Source organism: Panulirus ornatus, chromosome 7, assembly GCF_036320965.1.
Source record: "Panulirus ornatus isolate Po-2019 chromosome 7, ASM3632096v1, whole genome shotgun sequence".
NCBI classification, from domain to species: domain Eukaryota; kingdom Metazoa; phylum Arthropoda; class Malacostraca; order Decapoda; family Palinuridae; genus Panulirus; species Panulirus ornatus.
Window position 1 is genome coordinate 12,624,156 of NC_092230.1, and position 24,068 is coordinate 12,648,223.

General features: G+C 39.9%; 1 protein-coding gene across 6 annotated transcripts in view; it reads left to right on the top strand.

Annotated features, from left to right (window-relative positions):
- Sgf11 (SAGA associated factor 11kDa) overlaps positions 1 to 24,068 on the top strand; it is a 431,536-nt gene that overhangs the window by 344,293 nt on the left and 63,175 nt on the right. For all 6 annotated transcript variants that reach the window (XM_071663261.1, XM_071663260.1, XM_071663262.1 and 3 more), the window contains one exon: positions 755 to 956. In XM_071663261.1, the coding sequence (XP_071519362.1) occupies positions 755 to 956 (202 nt within the window). The remainder of the gene's footprint in view (positions 1 to 754; positions 957 to 24,068) is intronic.

Consider the following 24,068-nt stretch of genomic DNA (forward strand, 5'->3'; position numbering starts at 1 on the left):
ATTTTATATATATATATTTATATATTTATTTTTATTATATATATTTATTATACATAATCACTGTTTCCTGTGTCAGTGAGGTAGCCCTAGGAAACAGATTGAAGAATGCCCCATCCACTCATACGCATATATAAACTTAATGCCCAGATACGCAGATATACATACATATACATACACGTATGCAGACATTACATACATGTCCTCTGCCACTATCTGAAACCACACTGCTCTTCCCCAATCTGATGCTCTGTACGTGCCTTCACCCTATCAGTCAACACCTCCCATTTAATTTCCCAAGAATTCTCAACAAACTATGCCTCTGTAGTTTGAACACTCACCTTTACACTCTTTGCCTTTGTACAAAGGCACTAATGCATTCATTCTGCTAGTCCTCAGGCACTTCATCATGATCCATACAAACAGTGAAAACCCTTAACAGCCAATCAACAAACAGTCACCCTCTTTCTTATATGTTCAACGACAATACCATCCAAACCCAAAGGATTTCATCTTCTGGAAAGCTTTTCCCACCTCTTCTCTCTCAACCAAACCATTATTCCTGACTTTCTCACTTCGCACACCACCCATTCACTTCACTGTGAACAGATATATGCACAATCACCACTTAAAAGAGAAAATAAGAACGGTGAGTACTTTCATTTATTACATTCTCAGACATATATACATTATGGCTTCTACAGTATTTTTTCTCAACCAGTGTTATAGTTTCCCCTTTTTGATATTTTACTTCCAGGTTTGCTCCTCACCTTGAGAAGTGCATGGGTATGGGCAGAAACTCTTCACGCATTGCTAGTAGACGTATCCAAAACTCTACTAAAGAAAATGCACAAAATCTTTACTGGGGCAGTGATGATGATGATGATGACGACGGGGTTATTGATCGTAAACGTAAGAAACGTGACAAAAATTCACCAAGGAGATCCAAAAATGCAAAGGTACTGTGATCTTGTTCATACTTTTAAGTTTCTCAGTTGCAAGGGATAAAACTGTATGATGTTTTAACAACTGTACATTATGCTTGTTTGGGATGGGCAGTACAATATATGGAAATAAGTTTTGGGGAAATAACTCTATACTAGAAATTTTTTTAACCATTGATATTGGGCATGATCTAGAAAGTCCATTCTTAAAAGAAAAAAAAAACCAGGAGCTGCCATCTAGTGAAGAATTGAATCAGTAAAGGCCACAAAGGTTTTGGCACACTTTCTAACTCTGCAATTTTTCCCCTCCGGAAAGCTGATGCTAACACTCAACATTGTTCTGTTCATGAGAGGATTACAGTAGTACCTTGAAGAGCATCATCGTTGGTTTTCCCTTTCTTGTCCTGAAGTTCTGCAAGATCCAGCTTACTGTGTTTTTGGAAAGAGCATTTCCTTATTGTGTTTGCTGTAGGTAAGGTTATTGAATAATACAAGTTTGAGGTCTTTTGCATTTTTCAGTTATAATGTGATGATGTCTTTAAGTATCCAGTTGGTGTGTACTGTTCATAACTTTTCCATTCTTCCCAAACTGAGGAGATGGATGCTTTCCACAATGAAAAACATATTAGTTCTGGTTGCTAAGCAAAAGTCTGTTAATATTTGTCTGAAGTTTTCCATTGCATTCTGTTAATGAGATTGTCAGACTTATCCTGTTCCCTCCTGCAAAGGATGATATAACACCATGACTTATAATTTTGGTAGTTTAAGGTAAGAAAATCAGTTTAAGAAAATTAACAAATTTCTTTTGGTACTGAGCTGTTTATTATGTACGCAATGGAAATAGTTTTATTAACAACAGTTTTTTCTTATATTGATTAAAAAGTTTCTATATCCATATTCAATTTTTTTTTAGTTATTTCCATCTTACATATTTTATGTGCTATGACACTGTTCTCACAATTATCGAAAGTTTTTGTAATATCTGTTTATATCACAATAACATGAAATTTTTTTCTCTGGTGTGTCTACTATTGTAGTAATCAAGCAAATGAGAGAGGTGTAAACTTTTTGTATTGGGTTTTGTAGATTGTTTGAACCAATGAAATCATTTGATTTATATCTTAGGACTTTCTCCTAAATTTTTGTATCTAATGTTAGTGCACTTAGTTGGCAATTTTTTTTGGATTGTGTTGTTTCTTCCTTTCTGTAGAAGGGTGAGGTGAGTCTCTTTTAAGCTACCACAGAGATAATCCCAGAGTCAAGATTTTTTGTCCAGAGTTTTTTATGTTCTCATGCAAGTACTCATGCAAGTAGTGTTTTCTTTGTTTAACTCTTGAACTGCACAACTAAACCTTGGAGACTGTCTCCTGTGTGCAAATGATAATCAGTCAGAAAAATATTTTTCTTCAGAGAATATATATATCTTATCTTTCTTTCATACTATTCACCATTTCCGGCATTAATGAGGTAGCATTAAGAACAGAGGACTGGGCCCTGGAGGGAATATCTTCATCTGGCCCTTTTTTCTGTTCTCTCTTTTGGAAAATTAAAAAAAAAACGAGAGGGGAGGATTTCCCACCGCCCGCTCCCTCCCCTTTTGGTCGCCTTCTACGACACGCAGGGAATACATGGGAAATATTCTTTCTCCCCTATCCCAGGGATATATATATATATCTTTCTTTTCTTTTAAACTATTCGCCATTTCCCGCGTTAGCGAGGTAGCGTTTAAGAACAGAGGACTGGGCCTTTTTTGGAATATCCTCACCTGGCCCCCTCTGTTCCTTCTTTTGGAAAATTAAAAAAAAAAGATATATATATATATATATATATATATATATATATATATATATATATATATATATATATATATATATTTTTTTTGCCGCTGTCTCCCGCGTTTGCGAGGTAGCGCAAGGAAACAGACGAAAGAAATGGCCCAACCCACCCCTATACACATGTATATACATACATCCACACACGCAAATATACGTACCTACACAGCTTTCCATGGTTTACCCCAGACGCTTCACATGCCCTGATTCAATCCACTGACAGCACGTCAACCCCGGTATACCACATCGATCCAATTCACTCAATTCCTTACCCTCCTTTCACCCTCCTGCATGTTCAGGCCCCGATCACACAAAATATTTTTCACTCCATCTTTCCACCTCCAATTTGGTCTACCACTTCTCCTTGTTCCCTCCACCTCCGACACACACTTTACCAAACTCAGTCACCAGCTTCTGCAGTTTCTCACATGAATCAGCCACCAGCGCTGTATCATCAGTGAAAAACAACTGACTCACTTCCCAAGCTCTCTCATCCCCAACAGACTTCATACTTGCCCCTCTTTCCAAAACTCTTGCATTCACCTCCCTAACAACCCCATCCATAAACAAATTAAACAACCATGGAGACATCACACACCCCTGCCGCAAACCTACATTCACTGAGAACCAATTACTTTCCTCTCTTCCTACACGTACACATGCCTTACATCCTCGATAAAAACTTTTCACTGCTTCTAACAACTTGCCTCCCACACCATATATTCTTAATACCTTCCACAGAGCATCTCTATCAACTCTATCATATACCTTCTCCAGATCCATAAATGCTACATACAAATCCATTTGCTTTTCTAAGTATTTCTCACATACATTCTTCAAAGCAAACACCTGATCCACACATCCTCTACCACTTCTGAAACCACACTGCTCTTCCCCAATCTGATGCTCTGTACATGCCTTCACCCTCTCAATCAATACCCTATCATATAATTTACCAAGAATACTCAACAAACTTATACCTCTGTAATTTGAGCACTCACTCTTATCCCCTTTGCCTTTGTACAATGGCACTATGCACGCATTCTGCCAATCCTCAGGCACCTCTCCATCAGTCATACATACATTAAATAACCTTACCAACCAGTCAATAATACAGTCACCCCCTTTTTTAATAAATTCCACTGCAATACCATCCAAACCTGCTGCCTTGCCGGCTTTCATCTTCTGCAAAGCTTTTACTACCTCTTCTCTGTTTACCAAATCATTTTCCCTAACCCTCTCACTTTGCACACCACTTCGACCAAAACACCCTATATCTATCACTCTATCATCAAACACATTCAACAAACCTTCAAAATACTCACTTCATCTCCTTCTCACATCACCACTACTTGTTATCACCTCCCCATTTGCGCCCTTCACTGAAGTTCCCATTTGCTCCCTTGTCTTACGCACTTTATTTACCTCCTTCCAGAACATCTTTTTATTCTCCCTAAAATTTAATGATACTCTCTCACTCCAACTCTCATTTGCCCTCTTTTTCACCTCTTGCACCTTTCTCTTGACCTCCTGTCTCTTTCTTTTATACATCTCCCACTCAATTGCATTTTTTCCCTGCAAAAATCGTCCAAATGCCTCTCTCTTCTCTTTCACTAATAATCTTACTTCTTCATCCCATATATATATATATATATATATATATTTTTTTTTTTTTTTTTTTTTTTTTTTTTTTTTATACTTTGTCGCTGTCTCCCGCGTTTGCGAGGTAACGCAAGGAAACAGACGAAAGAAATGGCCCAACCCCCCCCCCATACACATGCACATACACACGTCCACACACGCAAATATACATACCTACACAGCTTTCCATGGTTTACCCCAGACGCTTCACATGCCTTGATTCAATCCACTGACAGCATGTCAACCCCTGTATACCACATCGCTCCAATTCACTCTATTCCTTGCCCTCCTTTCACCCTCCTGCATGTTCAGGCCCCGATCACACAAAATCTTTTTCACTCCATCTTTCCACCTCCAATTTGGTCTCCCTCTTCTCCTCGTTCCCTCCACCTCCGACACATATGTCCTCTTGGTCAATCTTTCCTCACTCATTCTCTCCATGTGCCCAAACCATTTCAAAACACCCTCTTCTGCTCTCTCAACCACGCTCTTTTTATTTCCACACATCTCTCTTACCCTTACGTTACTTACTCGATCAAACCACCTCACACCACCATATATATATATATATATATATATATATATATATATATATATATATATATATATACATTTTTTTTTTTTTTTTTATACCTCGTCGCTGTCTCCTGCGTTTGCGAGTTAGCGCAAGGAACAGACGAAAGAAATGGCCCAACCCCCCCCCATACACATGTACATACACACGTCCACACACGCAAATATACATACCTACACAGCTTTCCATGGTTTACCCCGGACGCTTCACATGCCCTGATTCAATCCACTGACAGCACGTCAACCCCGGTTACCACCCCGGTATACCACATCGCTCCAATTCACTCTATTCCTTGCCCTCCTTTCACCCTCCTGCATGTTCAGGCCCCGATCACACAAAATCTTTTTCACTCCATCTTTCCACCTCCAATTTGGTCTCCCACTTCTCCTCGTTCCCTCCACCTCCGACACATATATCCTCTTGGTCAATCTTTCCTCACTCATTCTCTCCATGTGCCCAAACCGTTTCAAAACACCCTCCTCTGCTCTCTCAACCACGCTATTTTTATTTCCACACATCTCTCTTACCCTTACGTTACTTACTCGATCAAACCACCTCACACCACACATTGTCCTCAAACATCTCATTTCCAGCACATCCATCCTCCTGCGCACAACTCTATCCATAGCCCACGCCTCGCAACAATACAACATTGTTGGAACCACTATTCCTTCAAACATACCCATTTTTGCTTTCCGAGATAATGTTCTCGACTTCCACACATTCTTCAAGGCTCCCAGGATTTTCTCCCCCTCCCCCACCCTATGATCCACTTCCGCTTCCATGGTTCCATCCGCTGCCAGATCCACTCCCAGATATCTAAAACACTTTACTTCCTCCAGGTTTTCTCCATTCAAACTTACCTCCCAATTGACTTGACCCTCAACCTTACTGTACCTAATAACCTTGCTCTTATTCACATTTACTCTTAACTTTCTTCTTTCACACACTTTACCAAACTCAGTCACCAGCTTCTGCAGTTTCTCACATGAATCAGCCACCAGCGCTGTATCATCAGCGAACAACAACTGACACACTTCCCAAGCTCTCTCATCCCCAACAGACTTCATACTTGCCCCTCTTTCCAAAACTCTTGCATTCACCTCCCCAACAACCCCATCCATAAAGAAATTAAACAACCATGGAGACATCACACACCCCTGCCGCAAACCTACACCCACTGAGAACCAATCACTCTTCTCTCCTCCCACACGTACACATGCCTCACATCCTCGATAAAAACTTTTCACTGCTTCCAACAACTTGCCTCCCACACCTCCACCACACCACATATTCTCAATACCTTCCACAGAGCATCTCCATCAACTCTATCATATGCCTTCTCCAGATCCACAAATGCTACATACAAATCCATTTGCTTTTCTAAGTAAAGGGGATAAGAGTGAGTGCTCAAATTACAGAGGTATAAGGTTGTTGAGTGTTCCTGGTAAATTATATGGGAGGGTATTGATTGAGAGGGTGAAGGCATGTACAGAGCATCAGATTGGGGAAGAGCAGTGTGGTTTCGGAAGTGGTGGAGGATGTGTGGATCAGGTGTTTGCTTTGAAGAATGTATGTGAGAAATACTTAGAAAAGCAAATGGATATATATATATATATATATATATATATATATATATATATATATATATATATATATATATATATATATATATATATATTTTTTTCTTTTTTTTTTTTTTCAAACTCTTCGCCATTTCCCGCATTAGCGAGGTAGCGTTAAGAACAGAGGACTGGGCCTTTGAGGGAATACCCTCACCTGGCCCAATTCTCTGTTCCTTCTTTGGGAAAATTAAAAAAAAATGAGAGGGGAAGATTTCCAGCCCCCCGCTCCCTCCCCTTTTAGTCGCCTTCTACGACACGCAGGGAATACGTGGGAAGTATTCTTTCTCCCCTATCCCCTATCATGAGAGGCAAGTGTTTTGGGAGCAGCTGAATGAGTGTGTTAGTGGTTGGTTTTGATGCACAAGACCGGGTTATAGTGATGGGTGATATGAATGCAAAGGTGAGTAATGTGGCAGTTGAGGGAATAATTGGTATACATGGGGTGTTCAGTGTTGTAAATGGAAATGGTGAAGAGCTTGTAGATTTATGTGCTGAAAAAGGACTGGTGATTGGGAATACCTGGTTTAAAAAGCAAGATATACATAAGTATACGTATGTAAGTAGGAGAGATGGCCAGAGAGCGTTATTGGATTAAGTGTTAATTGACAGGCGCGCGAAAGAGAGACTTTTGGATGTTAATGTGCTGAGAGGTGCAACTGGAGGGATGTCTGATCATTATCTTGTGGAGGCTAAGGTGAAGATTTGTATGGGTTTTCAGAAAAGAAGAGTGAATGTTGGGGTGAAGAGGGTGGTGAGAGTAAGTGAGCTTGGGAAGGAGACTTGTGTGAGGAAGTACCAGGAGAGACTGAGTACAGAATGGAAAAAGGTGAGAACAATGGAAGTAAGGGGAGTGGGGGAGGAATGGGATGTATTTAGGGAATCAGTGATGGATTGCGCAAAAGATGCTTGTAGCATGAGAAGAGTGGGAGGTGGGTTGATTAGAAAGGGTAGTGAGTGGTGCGATGAAAAAGTAAGATTATTAGTGAAAGAGAAGAGAGAGGCATTTGGACGATTTTTGCAGGGAAAAAATGCAATTGAGTGGGAGATGTATAAAAGAAAGAGACAGGAGGTCAAGAGAAAGGTGCAAGAGGTGAAAAAGAGGGCAACTGAGAGTTAAGGTGAGAGAGTATTATTGAATTTTAGGGAGAATAAAAAGATGTTCTGGAAGGAGGTAAATAAAGTGCGTAAGACAAGGGAGCAAATGGGAACTTCAGTGAAGGGCGCAAATGGGGAGGTAATAACAAGTAGTGGTGATGTGAGGAGGAGATGGAGTGAGTGTTTTGAAGGTTTGTTGAATGTGTTTGATGATAGAGTGGCAGATATAGGGTGTTTTGGTCGAGGTAGTGTGCAAAGTGAGAGGGTTAGGGAAAATGATTTGGTAAACAGAGAAGAGGTAGTAAAAGCTTTGCGGAAGATGAAAGCCGGCAAGGCAGAAGGTTTGGATGGTATTGCAGTGGAATTTATTAAAAAAGGGGGTGACTGTATTACTGACTGGTTGGTAAGGTTATTTAATGTATGTATGACTGATGGAGAGGTGCCTGAGGATTGGCGGAATGCGTGCATAGTGCCATTGTACAAAGGCAAAGGGGATAAGAGTGAGTGCTCAAATTACAGAGGTATAAGTTTGTTGAGTATTCCTGGTAAATTATATGGGAGGGTATTGATTGAGAGGGTGAAGGCATGTACAGAGCATCAGATTGGGGAAGAGCAGTGTGGTTTCAGAAGTGGTAGAGGATGTGTGGATAAGGTGTTTGCTTTGAAGAATGTATGTGAGAAATACTTAGAAAAGCAAATGGATTTGTATGTAGCATTTATGGATCTGGAGAAGGCATATGATAGAGTTGATAGAGATGCTCTGTGGAAGGTATTAAGAATATATGGTGTGGGAGGAAAGTTGTTAGAAGCAGTGAAAAGTTTTTATCGAGGATGTAAGGCATGTGTACGTGTAGGAAGAGAGGAAAGTGATTGTTTCTCAGTGAATGTAGGTTTGCGGCAGGGGTGTGTGATGTCTCCATGGTTGTTTAATTTGTTTATGGATGGGGTTGTTAGGGAGGTGAATGCAAGAGCTTTGGAAAGAGGGGCAAGTATGAAGTCTGTTGGGGATGAGAGAGCTTGGGAAGTGAGTCAGTTGTTGTTCGCTGATGATACAGCGCTGGTGGCTGACCTTCAACCCTACTGTACCTAATAACCTTGCTCTTATTCACATTTATTCTTAACTTTCTTCTTTCACACACTTTACCAAACTCAGTCACCAGCTTCTGCATATATATATATATATATATATATATATATATATATATATATATATATATTTTCTTTTTTTCTTTCAAACTATTCGCCATTTCCCGCATTAGCGAGGTAGCGTTAAGAACAGAGGACTGGGCCTTTGAGGGAATACCCTCACCTGGCCCAATTCTCTGTTCCTTCTTTTGGAAAATTAAAAAAAAAAAAACGAGAGGGGAGGATTTCCAGCCCCCCGCTCCCTCCCCTTTTAGTCGCCTTCTACGACACGCAGGGAATACGTGGGAAGTATTCTTTCTCCCCTATCCCCAGGGATAATATATATATATATATATATATATATATATATATATATATATATATATATATATATATATATATATATATATGTAACCTTTGTTGTCTTTTCCTAGCGCTACATCGCACACATGAGGGGGGAGGGGGTTGTTATTTCATGTGTGGCGAAGTGGCGATGGGAATGAATACATCTCAACGTATAGATATATATACACACATAGACATATACAAATTAAAATAAATATAAAATAAATATTTATATTTATTTTATTCATTATTTATTTGTTTTCTAAATTGTTTCTTACATTTTTCATATGTATATATATGTATGTGTGTGTGTGTGTGTGTGTGTATATATATATGTATATTATCCCTGGGGAGCGGGGGGCCGGAAATCGGGAGCGGGGGGCCGGAAATCCTCCCCTCCTTGTATTAACTTTCTAAAATGGGAAACAGAAGAAGGAGTCACGCGGGGAGTGATCATCCTCCTCGAAGGCTCAGAGTGGGGTGCCTAAATGTGTGTGGATGTAACCAAGATGTGAAAAAAGGAGAGATAGGTAGTATGTTTGAGGAAAGGAACCTGGATGTTTTGGCTCTGAGTGAAACGAAGCTCAAGGGTAAAGGGGAAGAGTGGTTTGGAAATGTCTGGGGAGTGAAGTCAGGGGTTAGTGAGAGGACAAGAGCAAGGGAAGGAGTAGCAATACTCCTGAAACAGGAGTTGTGGGAGTATGTGATAGAATGTAAGAAAGTAAATTCTCGATTAATATGGGTAAAATTGAAAGTTGATGGAGAGAGGTGGGTGATTATTGGTGCATATGCACCTGGGCATGAGAAGAAAGATCATGAGAGGCAAGTGTTTTGGGAGCAGCTAAATGAGTGTGTTAGCGGTTTTGATGCACGAGACCGGGTTATAGTGATGGGTGATTTGAATGCAAAGGTGAGTAATGTGGCAGTTGAGGGAATAATTGGTATGCATGGGGTGTTCAGTGTTGTAAGTGGAAATGGTGAAGAGCTTGTAGATTTATGTGCTGAAAAAGGACTGATGATTGGGAATACCTGGTTTAAAAAGCGAGATATACATAAGTATACTTATGTAAGTAGGAGAGATGGCCAGAGAGCGTTATTGGATTACGTGTTAATTGACAGGCGTGCGAAAGAGAGACTTTTGGATGTTAATGTGCTGAGAGGTGCAACTGGAGGGATGTCTGATCATTATCTTGTGGAGGCTAAGGTGAAGATTAGTATGGGTTTTCAGAAAAGAGGAGTGAATGTTGGGGTGAAGAAGGTGGTGAGAGTAAGTGAGCTTGGGAAGGAGACCTGTGTGGGGAAGTACCAGGAGAGACTGTGTACAGAATGGAAAAAGGTGAGAACAATGGAAGTAAGGGGAGTGGGGGAGGAATGGGATGTATTTAGGGAATCAGTGATGGATTGCGCAAAAGATGCTTGTGGCATGAGAAGAGTGGGAGGTGGGCTGTTTAGAAAGGGTAGTGAGTGGTGGGATGAAGAAGTAAGAGTATTAGTGAAAGAGAAGAGAGAGGCATTTGGACGATTTTTGCAGGGAAAAAATGCAATTGAGTGGGAGAAGTATAAAAGAAAGAGACAGGAGGTCAAGAGAAAGGTGCAAGAGGTGAAAAAAAGGGCAAATGAGAGTTGGGGTGAGAGACTATCAGTAAATTTTAGGGAAAATAAAAAGATGTTCTGGAAGGAGGTAAATAGGGTGCGTAAGACAAGGGAGCAAATGGGAACTTCAGTGAAGGGCGTAAATGGGGAGGTGATAACAAGTAGCGGTGATGTGAGAAGGAGATGGAATGAGTATTTTGAAGGTTTGTTGAATGTGTCTGATGACAGAGTGGCAGATATAGGGTGTTTTGGTCGAGGTGGTGTGCAAAGTGAGAGGGTTAGGGAAAATGATTTGGTAAACAGAGAAGAGGTAGTAAAAGCTTTGCGGAAGATGAAAGCCGGCAAGGCAGCAGGTTTGGATGGTATTGCAGTGGAATTTATTAAGAAAGGGGGTGACTGTATTGTTGACTGGTTGGTAAGGTTATTTAATGTATGTATGACTCATGGTGAGGTGCCTGAGGATTGGCGGAATGCGTGCATAGTGCCATTGTACAAAGGCAAAGGGGATAAGAGTGAGTGCTCAAATTACAGAGGTATAAGTTTGTTGAGTATTCCTGGTAAATTATATGGGAGGGTATTGATTGAGAGGGTGAAGGCATGTACAGAGCATCAGATTGGGGAAGAGCAGTGCGGTTTCAGAAGTGGTAGAGGATGTGTGGATCAGGTGTTTGCTTTGAAGAATGTATGTGAGAAATACTTAGAAAAGCAAATGGATTTGTATGTAGCATTTATGGATCTGGAGAAGGCATATGATAGAGTTGATAGAGATGCTCTGTGGAAGGTATTAAGAATATATGGTGTGGGAGGCAAGTTGTTAGAAGCAGTGAAAAGTTTTTATCGAGGATGTAAGGCATGTGTACGTGTAGGAAGAGAGGAAAGTGATTGGTTCTCAGTGAATGTAGGTTTGCGGCAGGGGTGTGTGATGTCTCCATGGTTGTTTAATTTGTTTATGGATGGGGTTGTAAGGGAGGTAAATGCAAGAGTCCTGGAAAGAGGGGCAAGTATGAAGTCTGTTGGGGATGAGAGAGCTTGGGAAGTGAGTCAGTTGTTGTTCGCTGATGATACAGCGCTGGTGGCTGATTCATGTGAGAAACTGCAGAAGCTGGTGACTGAGTTTGGTAAAGTGTGTGGAAGAAGAAAGTTGAGAGTAAATGTGAATAAGAGCAAGGTTATTAGGTACAGTAGGGGTGAGGGTCAAGTCAATTGGGAGGTGAGTTTGAATGGAGAAAAACTGGAGGAAGTGAAGTGTTTTAGATATCTGGGAGTGGATCTGTCAGCGGATGGAACCATGGAAGCGGAAGTGGATCATAGGGTGGGGGAGGGGGCGAAAATTTTGGGAGCCTTGAAAAATGTGTGGAAGTCGAGAACACTATCACGGAAAGCAAAAATGGGTATGTTTGAGGGAATAGTGGTTCCAACAATGTTGTATGGTTGCGAGGCGTGGGCTATGGATAGAGATGTGCGCAGGAGGATGGATGTGCTGGAAATGAGATGTTTGAGGACAATGTGTGGTGTGAGGTGGTTTGATCGAGTAAGTAACGTAAGGGTAAGAGAGATGTGTGGAAATAAAAAGAGCGTGGTTGAGAGAGCAGAAGAGGGTGTTTTAAAATGGTTTGGGCACATGGAGAGAATGAGTGAGGAGAGATTGACCAAGAGGATATATGTGTCGGAGGTGGAGGGAACGAGGAGAAGAGGGAGACCAAATTGGAGGTGGAAAGATGGAGTGAAAAAGATTTTGTGTGATCGGGGCCTGAACATGCAGGAGGGTGAAAGGAGGGCAAGAAATAGAGTGAATTGGAGTCATGTGGTATACAGGGGTTGACGTGCTGTCAGTGGATTGAAGCAAGGCATGTGAAGCGTCTGGGGTAAACCATGGAAAGCTGTGTAGGTATGTATATTTGCGTGTGTGGACGTGTGTATGTACATGTGTATGGGGGGGGGGGGCCATTTCTTTCGTCTGTTTCCTTGCGCTACCTCGCAAACGCGGGAGACGGCGACAAAGTATAAAAAAAAAAAAAAAAAAAAAAAAAATTATCCCTGGGGATAGGGGTGAAAGAATACTTCCCACGTATTCCTCGCGTGTCGTAGAAAGCGACTAGAGGGGACGGGAGCGGGGGGCCGGAAATCCTCCCCTCCTTGTATTAACTTTCTAAAATGGGAAACAGAAGAAGGAGTCACGCGGGGAGTGCTCATCCTCCTCGAAGGCTCAGAGTGGGGTGCCTAAATGTGTGTGGATGTAACCAAGATGTGAAAAAAGGAGAGATAGGTAGTATGTTTGAGGAAAGGAACCTGGATGTTTTGGCTCTGAGTGAAACGAAGCTCAAGGGTAAAGGGGAAGAGTGGTTTGGAAATGTCTGGGGAGTGAAGTCAGGGGTTAGTGAGAGGACAAGAGCAAGGGAAGGAGTAGCAATACTCCTGAAACAGGAGTTGTGGGAGTATGTGATAGAATGTAAGAAAGTAAATTCTCGATTAATATGGGTAAAATTGAAAGTTGATGGAGAGAGGTGGGTGATTATTGGTGCATATGCACCTGGGCATGAGAAGAAAGATCATGAGAGGCAAGTGTTTTGGGAGCAGCTAAATGAGTGTGTTAGCGGTTTTGATGCACGAGACCGGGTTATAGTGATGGGTGATTTGAATGCAAAGGTGAGTAATGTGGCAGTTGAGGGAATAATTGGTATGCATGGGGTGTTCAGTGTTGTAAATGGAAATGGTGAAGAGCTTGTAGATTTATGTGCTGAAAAAGGACTGATGATTGGGAATACCTGGTTTAAAAAGCGAGATATACATAAGTATACTTATGTAAGTAGGAGAGATGGCCAGAGAGCATTATTGGATTACGTGTTAATTGACAGGCGTGCGAAAGAGAGACTTTTGGATGTCAATGTGCTGAGAGGTGCAACTGGAGGGATGTCTGATCATTATCTTGTGGAGGCTAAGGTGAAGATTAGTATGGGTTTTCAGAAAAGAAGAGTGAATGTTGGGGTGAAGAAGGTGGTGAGAGTAAGTGAGCTTGGGAAGGAGACCTGTGTGAAGAAGTATCAGGAGAGACTGTGTACAGAATGGAAAAAGGTGAGAACAATGGAAGTAAGGGGAGTGGGGGAGGAATGGGATGTATTTAGGGAATCAGTGATGGATTGCGCAAAAGATGCTTGTGGCATGAGAAGAGTGGGAAGTGGGCTGTTTAGAAAGGGTAGTGAGTGGTGGGATGAAGAAGTAAGAGTATTAGTGAAAGAGAAGAGAGAGGCATTTGGACGATTTTTGCAGGGAAAAAATGCAATTGAGTGGGAGAAGTATAAAAGAAAGAGACAGGAGGTCAAGAGAAAGGTGCAAGAGGTGAAAAAAAGGGCAAATGAGAGTTGGGGTGAGAGACTATCATTAAATTTTAGGGAGAATAAAAAGATGTTCTGGAAGGAGGTAAATAGGGTGCGTAAGACAAGGGAGCAAATGGGAACTTCAGTGAAGGGCGTAAATGGGGAGGTGATAACAAGTAGTGGTGATGTGAGAAGGAGATGGAATGAGTATTTTGAAGGTTTGTTGAATGTGTCTGATGACAGAGTGGCAGATATAGGGTGTTTGGGTCGAGGTGGTGTGCAAAGTGAGAGGGTTAGGGAAAATGATTTGGTAAACAGAGAAGAGGTAGTAAAAGCTTTGCGGAAGATGAAAGCCGGCAAGGCAGCAGGTTTGGATGGTATTGCTGTGGAATTTATTAAAAAAGGGGGTGACTGTATTGTTGACTGGTTGGTAAGGTTATTTAATGTATGTATGACTCATGGTGAGGTGCCTGAGGATTGGCGGAATGCGTGCATAGTGCCATTGTACAAAGGCAAAGGGGATAAGAGTGAGTGCTCAAATTACAGAGGTATAAGTTTGTTGAGTATTCCTGGTAAATTATATGGGAGGGTATTGATTGAGAGGGTGAAGGCATGTACAGAGCATCAGATTGGGGAAGAGCAGTGTGGTTTCAGAAGTGGTAGAGGATGTGTGGATCAGGTGTTTGCTTTGAAGAATGTATGTGAGAAATACTTAGAAAAGCAAATGGATTTGTATGTAGCATTTATGGATCTGGAGAAGGCATATGATAGAGTTGATAGAGATGCTCTGTGGAAGGTATTAAGAATATATGGTGTGGGAGGCAAGTTGTTAGAAGCAGTGAAAAGTTTTTATCGAGGATGTAAGGCATGTGTACGTGTAGGAAGAGAGGAAAGTGATTGGTTCTCAGTGAATGTAGGTTTGCGGCAGGGGTGTGTGATGTCTCCATGGTTGTTTAATTTGTTTATGGATGGGGTTGTTAGGGAGGTAAATGCAAGAGTCTTGGAAAGAGGGGCAAGTATGAAGTCTGTTGGGGATGAGAGAGCTTGGGAAGTGAGTCAGTTGTTGTTCGCTGATGATACAGCGCTGGTGGCGGATTCATGTGAGAAACTGCAGAAGCTGGTGACGGAGTTTGGTAAAGTGTGTGGAAGAAGAAAGTTAAGAGTAAATGTGAATAAGAGCAAGGTTATTAGGTACAGTAGGGTTGAGGGTCAAGTCAATTGGGAGGTGAGTTTGAATGGTGAAAAACTGGAGGAAGTGAAGTGTTTTAGATATCTGGGAGTGGATCTGTCAGCGGATGGAACCATGGAAGCGGAAGTGGATCATAGGGTGGGGGAGGGGGCGAAAATTTTGGGAGCCTTGAAAAATGTGTGGAAGTCGAGAACATTATCCCGGAAAGCAAAAATGGGTATGTTTGAAGGAATAGTAGTTCCAACAATGTTGTATGGTTGCGAGGCGTGGGCTATGGATAGAGTTGTGCGCAGGAGGATGGATGTGCTGGAAATGAGATGTTTGAGGATAATGTGTGGTGTGAGGTGGTTTGATCGAGTAAGTAACGTAAGGGTAAGAGAGATGTGTGGAAATAAAAAGAGCGTGGTTGAGAGAGCAGAAGAGGGTGTTTTAAAATGGTTTGGGCACATGGAGAGAATGAGTGAGGAAAGATTGACCAGGAGGATATATGTGTCGGAGGTGGAGGGAACGAGGAGAAGAGGGAGACCAAATTGGAGGTGGAAAGATGGAGTGAAAAAGATTTTGTGTGATCGGGGCCTGAACATGCAGGAGGGTGAAAGGAGGGCAAGGAATAGAGTGAATTGGAGCGATGTGGTATACAGGGGTTGACGTGCTGTCAGTGGATTGAATCAAGGCATGTGAAGCGTCCGGGGTAAACCATGGAAAGCTGTGTAGGTATGTATATTTGTGTGTGTGGACGTGTGTATGTACATGTGTATGGGGGGGGTTGGGCCATTTCTTTCGTCTGTTCCTTGCGCTACCTCGCAAACGCGGGAGACAGCGACAAAGTATAAAAAAAAAAAAAAAAAAAAAAAAAAAAAAAATATTTATATATTTATATTTTGCTTTGTCGCTGTCTCCCACATTAGCGAGGTAGCGCAAGGAAACAGACGAAAGAATGGCCCAATGCACCCACATACACATGTATATACATACACATCCACACATGCAAATATACATACCTATACATCTCAATGTGTATATAAATATACACACACAGACATATACATATATACACATGTACATAATTCATTCTTTTTGCCTTCATTTATTCCCATCGCCACCTCGCTACACATGGAATAAGAACCCCCTCCCCCCTCATGTATGCGAGTTAGCGCTAGGAAAAGACAACAAAGGCCCCATTCATTCACATCCAGTCTCTAGCTGTCATGTAATAATGCACCGAAATCACAGCTCCCTTTCCACATCCAGGCCCCACAGAACTTTCCATGGTTTACCCCAGACGCTTCACATGCCCTGGTTCAATCCATTGACAGCACGTCGACCCCAGTATACCACATCGTTCCAATTCACTCTATTCCTTGCACGCCTTTCACCCTCCTGCATGTTCAGGCCCCGATCACTCAAAATCTTTTCCGCTCCATTTTTCCACCTCCAATTTGGTCTCCCACTTCTCCTCGTTCCCTCAACCTCTGACACATATATCCTCTTGGTCAGTCTTTCCTCACTCATTCTCTCCATGCGACCAAACCATTTCAAAACACCCTCTTCTACTCTATCAACCACACTCTTTTTATTTCCACACATCTCTCTTACCCTTACATTACTTACTCAATCAAACCACCTCACACCACATGTTGTCCTCAAACATCTCATTTCCAGCACATCCACCCTCCTCCACATAACTCTATCCATAGCCCACGCCTCACAGCCATACAACATTGTTGGAACCACTATTCCTTCAAATATAGCCATTTTTGCTTTCCGAGATAATGTTCTCGACTTCCACACATTCTTCAAGGCTCCCAGAATTTTCGCCCCCTCCCCCACCCTATGATTCACTTCCACTTCCATGGTTCCATCCGCTGCCAAATCCACTCCCAGATATCTAAAACACTTTACTTCCTCCAGTTTTCTCCATTCAAACTTACCTCCCATTTGACTTGACCCTCAACCCTACTGTGCCTAATAACTTTGCTCTTATTCACATTTACTCTTAACTTTCTTCTTTCACACACTTTACTGAACTCAGTCACCAGCTTCTGAAGTTTCTCACATGAATCAGCCACCAGCACTGTATCATCAGCGAACAACAACTGACTCACTTCCCAAGCTCTCTCATCCACAACAGACTGCATACTTGCCCTTCTTTCCAAAACTCTTGCATTCACCTCCCTAACAACCCCATCCATAAACAAATTAAACAACCATGGAGACATCACACACCCCTGCTGCAAACCTACATTCACTGAGAACCAATCACTTTCCTCTCTTCCTACACGTACACATGCCTTACATCCTCGATAAAAACTTTTCACTGCTTCTAACAACTTGCCTCCCACACCATATATTCTTAATACCTTCCACAGAGCATCTCTTTCAACTCTATCATATGCCTTTTCCAGATCCATAAATGCTACATACAAATCCATTTGCTTTTCTGAGTATTTCTCACATTCATTCTTCAAAGCAAACACCTGATCCACACATCCTTTACCACTTCTGAAACCACACGGCTCTTCCCCAATCTGATGCTCTGTACATGCCTTCACCCTCTCAATCAATACCATACCATATAATTCCCCAGGAATACTCAACAATCTTATACCGCTGTAATTTGAGCACTCACTCTTATCCCCTTTGCCTTTATACAATGGCACTATGCAAGCATTCTGCCAATCCTCAGGCACCTCACCATGAATCATACATACATTAAATAACCTTACCAACCAGTCAACAATACAGTCACCCCCTTTTTTAGTAAATTCCACTGCAATACCATCGAAACCTGGTGCCTTGCCGGCTTTCATCTTCCGCAACGCTTTTAATACCTCTTCTCTGTTTACCAAATCATTTTCCCTAACCCTCTCACTTTGCACACCACCTCGACCAAAACACCCTATATCTTCCACTCTATCATCAAACACATTCAACAAACCTTCAAAATACTCACTCCATCTCCTTCTCACATCACCACTACTTGTTATCACCTCCCCATTAGTCCCCTTCACTCAAGTTCCCATTTGCTCCCTTGTCTTACGCACTTTATTTACCTCCTTCCAAAACATCTTTTTATTCTTCCTAAAATTTAATGATACTCTCTCACCCCAACTCTCATTTGCCCTCTTTTTCACCTCTTGCACCTTTCTCTTGACCTCCTGCCTCTTTCTTTTATACATCTCCCACTCATTTTCATTTTTCCCTGCAAAAATCATCCAAATGCCTCTCTCTTCTCTTTCACTAATAATCTTACTTCTTCATCCCACCACTCACTACCCTTTCTAATCAACCCATCTCCCACGCTTCTCATGCCACAAGCATCTTTTGCGCAAGTGATCACTGATTCCCTAAATACATCCCATTCCTCCCCCACTCCCCTTACCTCCTTTGTTCTCACCTTTTTCCATTTTGTACTCAGTCTTTCCTGGTACTTCCTCACACAAGTCTCCTTCCCAAGCTCACTTACTCTCACCACTCTCTTCACCCCAACATTCTCTCTTCTTTTCTGAAAACCGCTACAAATCTTCACCTTCGCCTGCACAAGATAATGATCAGACATCCCTCCAGTTGCACCTCTCAGCACATTAACTTCTAAAAGTCTCTCTTTTGCGTGCCTATCAATTAACACGTAATCTATGTAATTCATTTATGTATTTATTTTGCTTTGTCTCTGTCTCCCGCATTAGCGAGTTAGCGCAAGGGAACAGACGAAAGAATGGCCCAACCCACCCACATACACATGTATATACCTACACTTCTACACATGCAAATATACATATCTATACATCTCAACATATACGTATATATGCATACACACACATACACATGTACATAATTCATACTGTCTGCATTTATTCATTCCCACTGCCACCCCATCACTCATGAAATGACAACCCCCTCCCACGTGCGCGAGGTAGCACTAGGTAAAGAGAACAAAAGCCACATTTGTTCACACTCAGTCTCTATAATGCACTGAAACCACAGCTCTTTTTCCACATCCAGGACCCACAGAACTTTCCATGGTTTACCCCAGATGCTTCACATGCCCTGGTTCAATCCATTGACAGCAAGTCGATCCCGGTATACTGCATCATCAGGGGAGATACGAGAGAAATATAAGTCAGTTAATATACATTGAAGAAACAAAGCTAGGACGCCATTTGGTAAACATGTGATTGTCCAAAACATACAACGAAGAATTCATAAACTTATCATTTTACACATTTTATTAGCAATAAATTGAACTAATTTGTATAGACCATCACTAATATTAAGATTATAATTCTTTGTGTATTTGATAATAGAAGATTCAATGATATTTTTCTTGGTAATAGAGTTAGAGTTAATAACAAATATGGTATTACTCCAGTCAATACAATGATCATTGTTTTTAACGTGATTAAACAAGGCCTTTGATTCCTGTCCCGTTCTTATGCTATAGTTATGTTGCTTAAGTCTAACAGAAAGATCCTTACCAGTCTGACCTACATAAAATTTATCACAATTTCCACAAGGCTTTTTATAGATGCATCCAATAGAATTTTCTGGTGAATTCCTGATTAAGATATTCTTTATAGTATTATTTTTGCTAAAGGCAACATTTACATTAAAGGATTTAAGCAACATGGGAAGCAAAGTGAAATTATTATTAAAGGGAGAACTAAAAGATTCTTGGTGTCAATAGGAGGTTTGGGTTCATCTCTAAAGAATGATTTCTTTGCTAACTTAAGGGATTTATCAATGAAAGATCTAGGGTACCTTAACTTAGATCCAATAGAATATATCTTCTCAAACTCATCATCAATAAACTCTGGACTGCAAATACGTAATGCCCTAAGGAACATAGATTGAAATGATGATAATTTAACTCTGTCTTGTGAGATGAGTAATAATGGATATATGAGCATACATTGGTGGGTTTTCTGTATATGCTAAACTTAAACTTGTTTCCTTGCCTATGGATCATACAATCTAAAAATGGTAACATACCATTATTTTCATTTTCTACAGTAAATTTCATGGAAGGTGCTAAATTGTTAAGTAAGGAGAAAAATATTTGTAAATTTTCATTTGTTGGTCAAACACAAAGAACATTATCTACAAACCTGAACCAAATTGCATTAGAAGGTAAGATATCCTTTAGTAATTTTGTTTAAAAAAATTCCATATAAAGATTACGTAGTGCAGGTGAAAGAAGGTTACCAATTGCCATACCAAATTTCTGAGCATAATAATCTCCATTGAATTGAAATACACAGTCTTTTATACACAATTCTATCAGTTCAGTGAAAACAGACTTTGAAACAGGTAAATGAATATCATCCAAGACATCAAATAGATATTCTTAAAGGTTATCAACTGGAACTTTAGTGAAAAGTGAGGAAACATCAAAACTAACTAGTTTGAAATCAAAATTAACATTGATATTGTTTAGCTTGTTGACTGAATCTACATTGTTCATGATATTAGAATTTGATACCTTACCCACTAAAGGGCTTAATAAAAAAACTAACCATTTTGATAATTTATATGTGATGGAGCCTACTGAAGTCACTATAGGTCTTGCTGGAAAATTCTGTTTATGTGTTTTGATAAGTCCATACATATATGGCAATGAAGGGAACAAAGATGACAAACTTGATAAGAGAACTATTACCTTTCAACAACAACTTCATTTCTTTATTGAAATGAGAATTAACTGCTTCTAGGGGAATTTTACTTAGTTTAGAATATGTTTTGTCATCATTTAGAAGATCATTCATTTTAGATGAATAGTTACTTTTGTCTAAAATCACTACAGTGTTGCCTTATCTGCTTTAGTAATATGTATATCCTTCTTTTTTCAAGGTGTTGATAGCTCTTATAAATCTTTTAGGGCAATTAGGTTCCACTGGTTTTGACAAACTGGCATACACTAAACCCTTACAGATATTAATTTCATCTTTACTTAAATTACTGTATTTCTCTAAATTACAAAAAGACTTTGTGACATCAACACAGCTGGCTTCCCTGTTAGAGCACACAAAACTTAAACCATAGCCTAATGCACACAAGGAATTCTTATCTAGTTGTTTATTAGACAGGTTTACCACAAAAAATGGGTTTGTGTTCTTGGTCCTGTCATTGTCTTTAATAAGATGGTCTAACTTACAATTTAGTGACTTTTGTAGCCTATTGCGTTCTTTCGTTAATCTATCATAGCAATAGTCCAACATCTGGTTGTTCCAGTGTGTCGGTATTGCCATTTGAAAGGTACATTTCTTCTCTCTTGAAATGCGAAAAGCCTCCTCCATTTCAAGTTTCTTTAATTCAGTGTTTTTCTGTACAATAGTATTTTGGAATTGGTCAAACAGTCGACCAGACAGCTGCAACAATCGTTGAGGTAGGACAGATCTTGGCATCACCAGTTCATAAGGCATTTCCTAAGGAATCTAAATCGTAACTTCAGTTGGTGGGCCTTGATTAACGATTTGGAGAAAGCAGTAACGAATGGAGAAAGTCCAGGACAGCTCTTAGATAAGTAATAGAAGAGCTGTGTGGAATCCATGTTGGAAAGGATCACTACTTTTTTTTTATTAAAAACAGCAACTGGACCAAGAACATAACCCCATCTTTTGTGGTAAACCTATCTAATAAACAACTAGATAAGGATTTCTTGTGTGCATTAGTGTATGGTTTAAGTTTTGTGTGCTCTAACAGGGAAGCCAGCTGTGTTGATGTCACAAGTCTTTTTGTAATGTAGAGAAATACAGTAATTTAAGTAATGATGAAATTAAAATCTGTAAGGGTTTAGTGTATGCCAGTTTGTCAAAACCAGTGGAACCTAATTGCCCTAAAAGATTTATAAGAGCTAGTAACACCTTAAAAAAAGACAAGGATATACATATTACTTAAGCAGATAAGGCTAACACAGTTGTGACTTTAGACAAAAGTAACTATTTATCTAAAATGAATGATCTAAATGATGACACAACATATTCTAAACTTAGTAAGATTCCCTTAAAAGCAGTTAATTCTCATTTCAATAAAGAAATGAAGCTGTTGTTGAAAGGTAATAGTTCTCTTATCAAAATTTGTCATCTTTGTCCCCTTCATTGCCATATATGTATGGACTTATCACAAAACACATAAACAGAATTTTCCAGTAAGACCTATAGTGACTTCAGTAGGCTCCATCACATATAAATTGTCAAAATGGTTAGTTTTTTATTAAGCCCTTTAGTGGGTAAGGTATCAAATTCTAATATCATGAACAATGTAGATTTAGTCAACAAGCTAAACAATATCAATGTTAATTTTGATTTCAAACTAGTTAGCTTTGATGTTTCCTCGCTTTTCACTAAAGTTCCAGTTGATGACCATTTAGAATATTTATTTGATGTCTTGGATGATATTCATTTACCTGTTTCAAAGTCTGTTTTCATTGAACTGATAGAATTGTGTATAAAAGACTGTGTATTTCAATTCAATGGAGATTATTATGCTCAGAAATTTGGTATGGCAATAGGTAACCCTCTTTCACCTGTACTAAGTAATCTTTATATGGAATTTATTAAAACAAAATCACTAAAGGATATCTTCTTACCTTTTCTAATGCAATTTAGTGTAGGTATGTAGGTGATGTTCTTTGTGTTTGGCCAACAAATGAAAATTTACAAATATTTCTCCCCTTACTTAACAAATTAGTACCTTCCATGAAATTTACTGTAGAAAATGAAAATGATGGTATGTTACCATTTTTAGATTGCATGATCCATAGGCAAGGAAACAAGTTTGAGTTTAGCATATACAGAAAACCCACCAATGTTTGCTCATATATCCATATTACTCAACATGACAGTTAAATCATCATCATTTCAATCTATGTTTCTTAGGGCATTACATATTTACAGTCCAGAGTTCATTGATGATGAGTTTGAGAAGATATATTCTATTGGATCTAAGTTAAAGTACCCAAGATCTTTCATTGATAAATCCCTTAAGTTAGCAAAGAAATCATTTTTTAGAGTTGAACCCAAACCTCCCATTGACATCAAGAATGTTTTAGTTCTCCCTTTTAATAATAATTTCACTTTGCTTCCCATGTTGCTTAAATCCTATAATGTAAATGTTGCCTTTAGCAAAAATAATGCTATAAAGAATATCTTAATCAGGAATTCACCAGAAAATTCTATTGGATGCATCTATAAAGTGCCTTGAGGAAATTGTGATAAATTTTATGTTCGTCAGACTGGTAAGCATCTTTCTGTTAGACTTAAGCATAAGAACGGGACAAGAATCAAATGCCTTGTTTAATCATGCTAAAAACTATGATCACTGTAAAAACTATGATCACTGGAGTAATCCCATCTCAGTTATTAATTGTAACTCTCTTACCAAGAGAAACATCATTGAATCTTCCATTATTAAATACACAAAGAATTATAATCTTAATATTAGTGATGGTCTATACAAATTAGATAACTTTATTGTTGATAAAATTTGTAAAATGATAAGTTTATGAACGCTCGTTGTACGCTTTGGACAATCACATGTTTATCAAATGGCATCCTAGCTTCGTCTCTTCGATGTATATCAACTGTCTTTTCACCTCGACCATACACATACATGCTTATTCCTATGAGTCCTCGGGGAAAATGAAACACGATAAGTTCCTTAGTTCACTTTCGTGTAATAATCATATCATCAGGGGAGACAGAAGAGAGAAGTATAACAGTGAGTTGATATACAGCGAAGAGATGTAGGTAGGACGCCATTTGGTAAACATGCGATTGGACAAACGCATGTTTACCAA